Raw genomic sequence first — 11,351 nt, 5'->3', positions numbered from 1 at the left:
ATATATATAAACACACACAAATGGGGCTGGATTAGGCTGGGGGGATTTTAGTATAAATACATAAATACAGATTTTGCAAGCTTTGTTTATTGCTTCATCGTGTATTTTTTAAATTCTTGTTTCTCTTTGTGTGCGCTTTTCAAATTACCTAAGCAATTTAATTTTGTGTTATGTTTTTACCATTATATACCCTGGCAACACGTGTGAGAATATACTTTTTTCAAACAGAGGAAATAGGAAACAGGAAACAAGAAGCCTTCATCATGTAGTAATATGTGTCACGGCGCGGTTTAATCAAACGCTCGTCAATTTTTGGGTGCAAGGAGTATTTGGTACCAAATAGAAGCTTATTCTTTTGTCTATCTTTTGATGGAAAAATATGCACCTTTCTTGGATAGAAGTCAAGATATTTGCAATTGAAGGAGGAGTGGGCTCCCTGGTCTCAGATATAAAATTAGGAAGAAAACAGCCCCCCGAAGTCTGGTGACTTCCGAAGCTCGAGTGCTTTTGATAACTGCAATTTTGTATATGTCTTTAAAATCGACGTTTTTCAGTAAAAATCCACTCAAAGATGTGTTTTCTAATGGACATAAAAGGTGTTGATCCAGACTTCAAATATCAAAAGTCAACGAAAATAGCAGACGGGACATGCACGATGCAAAAATGCAAGAAGCAAAATAGACATAGCAAAACCAAATCAAAAGGTACAACAAAGCAACATTATGGAAATACAAGGCAGGGGAATACCTACAGAAATTAAAAAGGGGGGGGGGGGGAGCTCTCGTGGCCTAGAGGTTAGCGTTTTCGCCTCTCATGCATTAGTATCCGGATATTGACGGAACAATTTCTTCTCTAGAATTTCTTCCTTACTGCTGTCTTTCAACCACACCCCTTGTCTTACGGTAGGAAAGATCTACACCTAGCCTTCTCGGACTTGGGCGAAAAATCTCGGAGGGCCCGTGTGCAAGTTGGGCACGATGGAGATCCAAAATCGATAAGAGTAGGCTTCAGCCACCCCCCGGGCAAAGTTCAAAATTTCCTACCAACTGAAAATGTTCAATGTGCCCCGCGTGCTCTTATAACCGTATGCAGTTTGGAACGTCTTAAAACTCATACCCCCCCCCCCCCCCCCCCACCAAAAAAAAGGGAAAAAAAGAAACTATGAAACTCTTTATACGGCCAATAGTTAAAATATGGGAGTGAAGCCTGGGTTTAATAACGAACATTAGGACATAGTCCAAGTAGCAGACATGTGTTTAATAAAAGACTGCTTTGGGTGAAATGGCCAGAGTCCGATAAGAGAACAAACAAAAGTGTCCTGAAAGTATTTGCTACTCAACATAATATGCTTCCTAATATCAGGAAAAGGTTAATCGAATGTCTTGGTCACTCAAATAGAAACGAAACATAAAGCGGACTTGATTACAACTGTGTTGTCGGGGATAAAATAGAAGTAAAGAGAAAAGGGGGAAAGCCTCCTACATACTTCACAGCTTCAAATATGACAGCACGCTACCTTGGAATTACAATGTTATATCCGACCAAAGATAGTACATAACAAGATGGGCCACTCAGGCAAAAAAGTGTCCGCAGGAAGTTCGCTCTTTGCTTCAGATGGCGCTGCAGTCTGTTTTGAAGCTCTCTTTCGTTTTTCCAGAAGAAGAATAGGAATAGCACCTCCTTGCGTGCGCAGATCGACTGCTGTTCATCAGCAGTTCGAGTTCGTTCAGTGTGGAATTTTAGTTGTTTTTTTATTTTAATGACCTCTAGCCTTTCATTCTTAAGTCAAATTAAACGAAGAAAACAATCACCCTTTCCTCCGGAAGAGGTTTTTTGTCAGCGTAACCATTTTAAAAAGCGTTCTTCCGAAATTCATTCAAAAACTTGCTAGTTTCACTTTGATTTTTTAACTCAAGTAGGATAAGTCTGTTCGCAAAAGGTGCGCTTTTGCGAAGAGGGCGCCACCGAATTTTCATGACACTTTTTTAATTGGCTCAAAGAGAGAAGTGGCCCCTCTTGTTATGTAGACTCTTTGATCGGACACAGTTTTGAGTTGCTAAAACCCCGAGGTCAAAAACCGAATGTTCTATCTGCTCTATCAAAATCGTAAGATTATTCGAAGTCGTTATCGAGGTATTTTTCAGAGAACTGCATTCCAAAAAGCTTTAGCATATTGTGAAACTCAAAATTTTTGTACGTCAAATTTCTCAAAACTAAGTACTAAGCAGAAAGAAATTTGTAATTAAAAGGTAGCGAAAAGTCTACGAGTTCATGAAATAACACATCAAAGCAGTGACGATGATAGACAGAAGCCCGTTGTGGCAGATGAACAGGGTCAAGGAGACTGGTGAACTGGTCAGTGCAGAGCCAAAGAAAGCAGGGCTTGTAGAAATAATATTTTAATTTGCTGCACGACGCGGTGGAATAAGGCGCTCGTCGATTTTTGGGCATGTGGAGTTATTGGTATCCTGTTAAATTTTGTTCAGTTATCTTGCTTTTAAAGAGATAGGCAATTCCATCTATCCTGAATAGAAGTCGAAATATTTGCGATTAAAAGGGGAGGGGGTCACCTGGTTTCAGAGGCAAAATTAGCGAAAAAAAAGGCCGCCAATGTTAGGTGACTACCTAAGATTGAGAGCCCTTGGAAACTAGTCAGCTATTTGTGTGTCTTTAATCAGCGTTTTGCAGTAAAATAGAAATGTTTTGTTTTTTTAAAGGCGTAAAAGCTGTAGAGCCAAGAAAACAAACCACAAAGCAACAAAAAAAAAGATAGAAAATACCGGTTTCTTTGATTTCTTTATTTTGACAAACGCCTTATTTCACCACGATGCCTCACATTTACTTCAGGCATTAGTAGATAACACAATGACCCTGTGTTCAGGATTCAAGTACTCACTCGAGTCTTTCATAATTACTTGGACTAGGACTTAAGTCCAAAATGATGAATTCGCTTAAATCTATTCACCTGGGTTTTTGTTTTTTGTTGGGTTTTGTTTTTTTCCTTTTCTTCGCATCCATCCCCTCACCCATATGTCCTCGCCATTGCTACAAATATTCCCCTCCTTTCAATCCCTTCATCATTCATCTAACCGTTTACTTACACAAACTCCCATCCGTTCACCTCCAACTTCTATCCAACCACTTTCCCGCCCATCAATAATTTATACGTCCCTCAAACAACATAGCTCTTAGACATTTCCCCTACTTGTTTAATCTATCTTTCCATTCGTTCATGAATCGATGGATAGCACACATTGTTCACTCACCCATTTTGGAGGGCATTTGTCTTTCTATGTTTTCCTCTCGAACCTTTCCTCCCTCTGTCCTCTGATGTTCCACATAATTGTGAGAATGGAGAATGTTTCTGACCATCCATCCGTCGATTACAAAGAGTGAACGTCTATTATTGCAGTGGGGGACAGAGATGTTCGCAAGATATTGGTGGTGATGGTGACGATACTGGTTTATTGTCGAGGTTGCTATGGTGATTGTCGTTATCGCAAATGGTATTTTGTGTTTTGTCTGAAAGCTGCATCAGCGTCAACAACAACCACAAGGCCACCATCCACAGCCACCACCACAACTACAACCACAACCACGAATAATAACAAGAACGCTAAGAACTCTAACAGCAGCAGCAACAACGAGAGCAACCACAGAAGCAGTAGCGGGAATATTTCTTACTAGCTGGGCCCCCTTTTGATGAAAGGAATGATCGGTGCATTAACATCAACTGAAAATCATTGGCCTACTATATTTACACTCTTGTACTGGAATGGAGCAATAAATCTTGAGAGATGCAACAATTTAGAAGGTCTCTATTTATACTCTCCAAACAACAGTGCGCACGGCTAGTGAACGGAAACCTCACTTGTTTACAATGGCGTTTTAGAAATCGGACTTTCCCAAGAATAGATCCAAACGAAACTAATGAAAAACTGAAAATTGAGCAACAGTGACTTCAAGCTCCTCAATAAAACTGTGCACCCTTTAAATGATTCTAAACCACCATTAATTTTGTCAAATTCGAAAGTTAAGTGTTTCGGAAGTTTTAGGCGGCCAAAGTGACCGACTTTCCCAAAATATGTAGAGATAATATGATAGGTGTAAACTTCAAGCTTCTGTACTTGTTTTTGTGAGTGTGTGTGTGTGTGGGGGGGGGGGGGGGGGTTAAGGTATCAATATTTGCGTTCGTAATTATTTAGTGGGTTGTTGGTTGTTGTTTTTATTTTTTTGGTTGTAATTTTTTTTTCCATTTAAACTGTTGGTGTCGGTCTTCTTCTTCTTCTTCTTCTTCTTCTTCTTCTTCTTCTTCTTCTTCTTCTTCTTCTTCTTGTAGATGCACCAGCTGTGTGCGTAGAAATCCACTGCACTGTGAGATGAAGGTGTTGCGGTCAGTTACTCCCTTAGCTCAAACAAAGGTACGAGAAGAAAGCATTAAATCTACTCCAGGGACAAAGAGGTAATCTTATTTTCAAAATCTAAAAGAGGAGCTTAAAGGGATTTAAAAGTTATAGTTAAAAAAACTAATGGATAGGTCATCCCCATTTTAAAAAGACTAGCTGGGCCCCCTTTCGATGAAAGGAAGGATCGGTGCTTTAATATCAACTAAAAGTCATGGCCTACTATATCTACACTCTACTGGAATGGGGCAATAAATCTTGAGAGATGCAAAAAATTATAAGGTCTAGATCTGTACTCTCAGAACAAAATGCGCCTCGCGAAATATCACTTCTAGATTTTCTAAAATTACAGAAACAGAAGTGTCGGTCTACAAAAGCGATCGGCAAAATAAAGAAATTTTGCTTTTTGCAGCAAAACCGTCTCAAAACTGAAAAAAACCAAGGGCGTCATGCTCTGGAGAATATTTTAAAGAATCTTTTGGCGAAAACCGCATGTCGATCGATGGAGCCATTAAAAAGCCTTTTGAATAGCAAAATTCGGCCACCACAAATGGATAATAGAAAAGTGTGGAAAAAGCACTCTGTCATCACCATCATCTTCATCATCACCATCATCATCATCATCATCATCATCATCTTTGTCTCTTTTGTCCTCAGTTGTCCGGGGAGGAGAAAAAGCACCTCATAGAAGAGTTTGCGACCTGTCTCTCCCTCCCACAAGCTGAGTCCATTGTGGAGAATATGGCGAACCTGTTGGGGGACGACGAGTCCATTTCTCTGGCGGGTAAGTTTCTCAATTTGTGGATTTAATGATAGTGAATTCTCTATCCTACCCCCCCCCCCCCGAAAACAACAACAACAACAACAACAACAACACAAAAGCTGACAGAATCTAGATCACGTGAGAATTAAACTGCTTCGACCGCACGCTTTTTTGGTCAACTAAAGCTCCCAGCATGTCGATGGAAAGTCGGAAGTACTCGATAAATGGAACTTTCCCACCCCGTGAAACGAAGTTGCGTCTTCAGTGTGCAACGGAAAGCATAGAGCCTCTCTCTGAAAGGTGAAAGGAGACAATTTTAGAGAAGAAAATTTTCGTCGCTATCGGGATTCGAACCCACCGGGACTTATTGAATGAGATGCGAACATCATTACCTCAAGGCCACGATAGCCCCCAGTACAGAGTATGATTCTAACGTTGACATAAATCACAGTAACAAATCGCACGGGAGTCCCGGCAGAAGGGCACGGTAGACTTCGGAGGTCAGAGCTCAAGGGGTTCGAGGCAGAATCACAGTTCGTTAAAGGCACTGCACATATAGGGTAAAGGTGCGGCCACACTGGAAAAAGACTACAGACACCGTCATAAGCAGTGCGCTGCCTTAGAATTATAAAGGTCTATCTGAACTTTTGGCCGTTTTGAGTTAGTGAGACCGTGAGGTCAGAAATCAAATGTTGTATCTGCGCTATCAAAAATCGTAAGATTATTCGAAGCCGTTATCAAGATATTCAAAGAATTGCATTCGAAAAAGCTTGGCATTTTGTGAAACACAAAATTTTTTACTTCAAATTTCTCCAAATTAGGCGCTGAGCAGACAGAACTTTGTAATTCTAGGGTAGGTAGCGGTCTATGTATAAAACCACATAGGCTAAAGTTTGCAGCCTGGTAGGGTTGAGGATGCTGCCACGCTAGAAAAAGCAAATCACTATATTGTACTGTTCTGCTTCGTTGACTGAATTATAACTGATGACAAAAGAGTGTGGCATCGCCCTGAGGTTGTTAAATAGATTTGTAGGCGTCTTAGTCCCTCTTAACTTTCCTTTGCCGTCGTAGGCACAAGTCACCTGACCGAACTTAAATTTTTTTAAAGAAGAAAAACTTTGAAACTCCATTCCATTCCGGCAGACATGTGCGCGCACACACATACTCACTCTTTTTTTTTTTAGCTACGAACAAAGATAATATTGCTGTTCAATGATCTAATAAGATCTGACATTGCAATTCCTTTAATCTTCTGTGGACAGTTCTACGACATCTATAATTCAAATAAACTCAGGCATGATTTCAACATCAAAAACATCAAATAATCAGACAAGGCCGCATAACAAAATGTCATAGCACCCCCCCCCCCCCCTTTCCCCGAAGGCATTGATTAGCAACGCTTGGGATTGAATCATTGTTTTCTTAGTTTTAAAATGACAAAATGCACACAGTTTAGATCCTCTGCTAGATCAAACTAACCGTGTGCTTTTGTCAATTTCTGGTACAATTGACAGGTGAACAAGTTATTGCTCTTAGCAAGTGTACACATATACGCACACGTACATACACTCACATACAGAAACACATATACACACCCTCACCCCCTACTCACAAAAATACATACTGACATACACGCGAGCGGGCACTCGCGAGCGAGAGAGAAAGTGTGTGTGTGTGTGTGTGTGTGTGTGTGTGTGTGTGTGAGTGTGTGTGTGTGTGTGTGTGTGTGTGTGTGTGTGTGTGTGTGTGTGTGTGTTTGTGAAATGGGCGGGAGGGAGATGTTGTGTCTAAATCCTCTTTGTTTCATATCCACCCATTTCTTCTCCAGAATTTAACAACTACCTGAAGTTTCCACCTCGCATCGAACCTCAGCCAAATCTGGGCAACACCCGTGTTAACTTGCAAGCACCTAATGTCCTCGTCAATTCCCCTGAGGGTCTGATGCAATCGCCGCCAGTCATCCAGAGGAACCCACCTCTGCAACAACTGCAGCAGCAGCAGCAGCAGCAGCAGCAGCAGCAGCAGCAGCAGGTACCAGAAAAGGCCGTTCTGCAACAACAGAAGCAGCTGTCAGAAAAGCAACAGCAGCAACAACGACACCAACAACAACAGCAGCAACTACTGCTCCAAAAGCAAGCGAATCTGCAACAACAGCAGCAGCAACAGCAACAGCAACTGCAACAGCAACTGCAACAGCAACAACAGCTCCGAGGAGAACAAGGACAGCGACCGCTTCAGCAAGTGAAGGCGCCGAGGTGGTCCCCTCAAGCCTTGAACGTGAACAGACCCCAGGAACAACCATCACGGCGATATGAGCTCCCTAACCCACTACAGCCGCAGAGAGGAACGGACGGGCAAGAACTGAAACAAAAGCCAAAACAGGAAGGAAATCCAAATCTTAAAGCGCAAAAGAATCCACAAGATCAGAATCAATTTCAACAAAACAAAATACACGGAAATCCCAACAGTCACACCGACAACAGTAACAAAAACAGTAGCAACAACAGCAACAACAATAACAACAAAAACAGCAACAACAACAACAACGACGACGACGGCGACGACGACAGCAACAGCAACAGCAACGACAGTACCAACAGTCACAGCAACAAAAGCAACACCAAAAAGTAACTGTTTGTCCTGAGATATTACAAGAAGACCAACAATGTCTTACTTTTTCTTTTCCATCCTCTGTTGCCGTTGAACATAATATTGTAAGACATTTTGAAATCAATACAAATTTTGTCCCTGTACATTGTGAAGGCGGGGGAGATGCCATGTTAAAACTATGATTACCGTGCCCTCTGTTTAGTGAAAGTTTATACGACAGTGAGGCAGCGTGGTGGAATCAGGCTATCGTCAATTTTTGGGCATGTAGAGTTATTGGTATCACCTTAAAGCTTATTCACTTGTCTTTATTTGGATGGAAAAAATGTTTGTTTGTCTTGAATACAAGTCGAGATATTTGCGAAAGAAGGAGGTGGGGGTCACCTGTTTTCAGAGGTAAAACTAGTGAGAAAATGGAAGCAAAGAGTAGTTATTTCCTTAGCTTAAGAGTCCGTGGTAACTGAAAATTTACATTTGGGTGCCTTTATTCAACGCTTTTCAGAAAAATCCACACAGAAATTAGTTCTTTAATGGGCATGAAAAGTGTTGAGCCAAAAAACAAAAAACGATAAAAATTCACAAACCTGCGGAAAAATGCAAGTTTCCTCACTTTGATTATTTTGACGAGAGCCTGATTCCACCACGCTGCCTCACCTATACAGAATTGTGGAATAGCTGGACAGCCGCCATGAGGAACCAATCGACTACGAATAGTTAGTTATCAAACCTCTGGTCTTTCATGATTAACGACTTTGGGAGCAGACAAGAAACTTCAGTATGAAACCTTCTAAACTCTATATCATCGCTGTTCTGTCACAACATAAGTATACGAAATACCATCGTGTTCGAAATCCTCTTTGAATAAATGTTCACATTCCGTCTTTAATGATCTCTATATGTTGGGTTTTTTTTTAATTTTCACTGTCAAAGCCTGGTCTTCAGTCACTGTGCACAGTCTGTTTCTCTTTTTCTTTTGGTTATCAGTGTATTACTATGCTTTATGTTGCTCTTGCGAAGACCCATCTATGTTACATCCCCACCCTACTTCCCTTCGTGGTTGCAGTTTCGTACTCTGTGACAGTTACCATTGGTAGACTGCCAGGGAAGGAGGCAACAGGCTATCATCCTGGCCTGGATGATATGAGGTGGGGCAAAAAGAATAGGAGAAGCCACACATCATAGTTAATCTTCTTTCCTCTACTTTACTTTAACAGATTACTCTCCTCTGAAGATACCGGATGTCTAAAAGAAAAGACACATTTAAATGGTAATAACTTCGTCATCTTTGAACCAATTTCAACGAAATTGAAGAAATTAAGTGTCACGACACGATGGAATGAGCTGCTCGTCAATGTTTGGGCATGTGGAGCTACTGATATCATTTGAAAAACTAGTTCATTTGCTTTGCTTTGGATTTTAAAAAATACCTGTCTATTTTGAAGAGTAGTGGAGATATTTGCGACTGAAGGGGTACGGGTCACCTGGTTTCAGAGATAAAATTAGAGAGAAAATGGTTACCCAAGTCTTGTAACTTCTAAAGCTTGAGAGTTCTTGAAAACTGTTTTTTTTTAATGTATACTTTATGCTTTTAATCAACGTCTTCTTAAAAGTAAAATTCACATGGGAATCTGTTTTCATGTGCACATAAAAGATTTTGAGCCACAAAACCAAAAATTCAATTTTTAAAATTGCCAAACTGGCGGAAAAATGCTTTTTAATCTTCGATTTTATTATTTTGACGAGTGCCTGACTTCACCGTGACGCCTTGCAAATTTCAACCAGGGGCACATTGTGTTTGTCAGTATGAAAAATGTCAACAGCCATGTTTTAAAAAATATCAAGTTTATAAAATTTCAACAAAAATTGAGTGAAACACAAAACTTTGCACTTCTTAAAAATCAACCGTACAGTTCTATTTGAAATAGTCACTGGAGAACAAATTTATACAAAAATTATATTGCCAAGTAAACCCAGGGAGGTGATGACTATCCTCTGGTGTTGACAATATCTTTCTCTATACAAGTTACGATACGCCACTGGGAATTCTTATCACCCGGTGGCATGTTTTTGAGTCGATTCTTTAGACGTCTTGTTCGACATTGAGTTTCATCTGTTCGATTGTGTGTGGCTACTTACCGTAGACTCTGTCAAAAAACAAACATGCAAAAAACGCCAGAGGTAATAATTGAAAGGGCACAGGTTTAGGAGAACGTGGTGACCTTTCATTTGTAAACGCACAGCTTAAAAGGCGTTTCCTAAACATTTCTTGCTGCAACGATACAAGCCAGGCCACTCAAGACATGTGTGGTGTGATACCGTCCCACCGGAACGAAGCCTATACAGCATGGCACCTTCTCCTAGAGCTGGGCGAAGAACCGATTCCGGAACCAATTCCCACGATTAAAGCTACGGAAGAAAAGTTCTGACTCCTTTTTACGTAAACTAACGGTTACCAGTTACCTTAATTATTAAAATAATCTCTTTTTTTTTTTAGAATTTAATATTCGTAGTGTTCTGAAATCAAGGTTATCCTAAATCCTGAAGATGTTGTAAGCCAACCAGGTAACCACCTGAAGAAATCACATCATTAGATTGTAAGTGATTGGGTTCGGAGTGGATTCCTACGGTTCTTAACTTTCAATAATCTGGAACCGAGCCGCCCAGCACTACCTTCTCCACCCCAAAGTCCTCCAAAACTTTCTCAGCACGGTGAGAATCAGATATTCATCTAACATGAGTCGTGGTTTTATCGTCTTTATCCTCAAATCAGAGAGGGTCGATCACACGCCTCTGTTGCTGAACGCTTTTAATTAAGAAGTGCAATTTTGCATTATATCCACAGTTGGTTGAAATTGTTAAATCATTATATTTTTCGAAGGTGTCGATGGATTTTCTTCATTTTTACAAACTTTAACGTCTTTTTTTTTTTTGGTAAGTGTTTTACAGCGCTCGCAACTGCATAAGATCGTATGAGCGCGCTGGACACACCTAATACTTTTAGTTGGAAGGAAATTTTGAGTTTTGCCCAGGTGGCGGTCGAAGCCTACTCTTATCGATTTTAGACCACCAAGGGATCTTTAACGTGCGCAACTTGCACACGAGCCCTCCGAGATTTTTCGCCCTTGCCCGAGAAGGCTAGGTGTAGATCTTTCCTACCAGAAGATCAGGGGTGTGGCAGAAAGACAGCTGTAAGAAGGAGTCAATGAGTAGCAGTAGAAAGGCTGCAGAAAGAGTCAGGAGCCCAGAGGAGGGGGCAAAGGAGATGAGGGGGTGGGGGCAGAATGAGGAGACGAAAGCAGACGACAGAAAATTTTCGGTCGCTACCCGGATTCGAACCCGGGACCTTTGCATGAGAGGCCAACACCTTAACCTCTAGGCCACGAGAGCCCCCTTTAATGTCTTCCTTGTTGAAACTGATCTGTAAGAAGTTTTGTCAAAATTAGTGCACTGATGACCGAGTCATTGTCTTTTAAGTGGATCCTCTTTTATAGACACCCAGTACATTGGCCATCGTTAGATATTGATGGACGAACTATTATTATTATTATTATTATTATTATTATTATTATTATTATTAT

The 11,351-nt window shown here is 40.8% G+C and overlaps 1 protein-coding gene across 1 annotated transcript in view; it reads left to right on the top strand.

Moving 5' to 3' along the window:
* LOC101861818 (probable serine/threonine-protein kinase irlF) overlaps positions 1-8,664 on the top strand; it is a gene marked incomplete in the record, with an annotated part of 62,133 nt that extends 53,469 nt beyond the window's left edge. The window contains 2 exon segments of the mRNA XM_005100147.3: positions 5,061-5,187; positions 6,995-8,664. Coding sequence (XP_005100204.2) covers positions 5,061-5,187; positions 6,995-7,797 — 930 coding nt within the window.
* Positions 8,665-11,351: the final 2,687 nt, after the last annotated feature.

The sequence above is a fragment of the Aplysia californica genome, unplaced genomic scaffold, assembly GCF_000002075.1.
Source record: "Aplysia californica isolate F4 #8 unplaced genomic scaffold, AplCal3.0 scaffold00237, whole genome shotgun sequence".
Classification (NCBI taxonomy): Eukaryota; Metazoa; Mollusca; class Gastropoda; order Aplysiida; family Aplysiidae; genus Aplysia; species Aplysia californica.
This window is presented reverse-complemented; position numbering and strand designations above follow the sequence as displayed.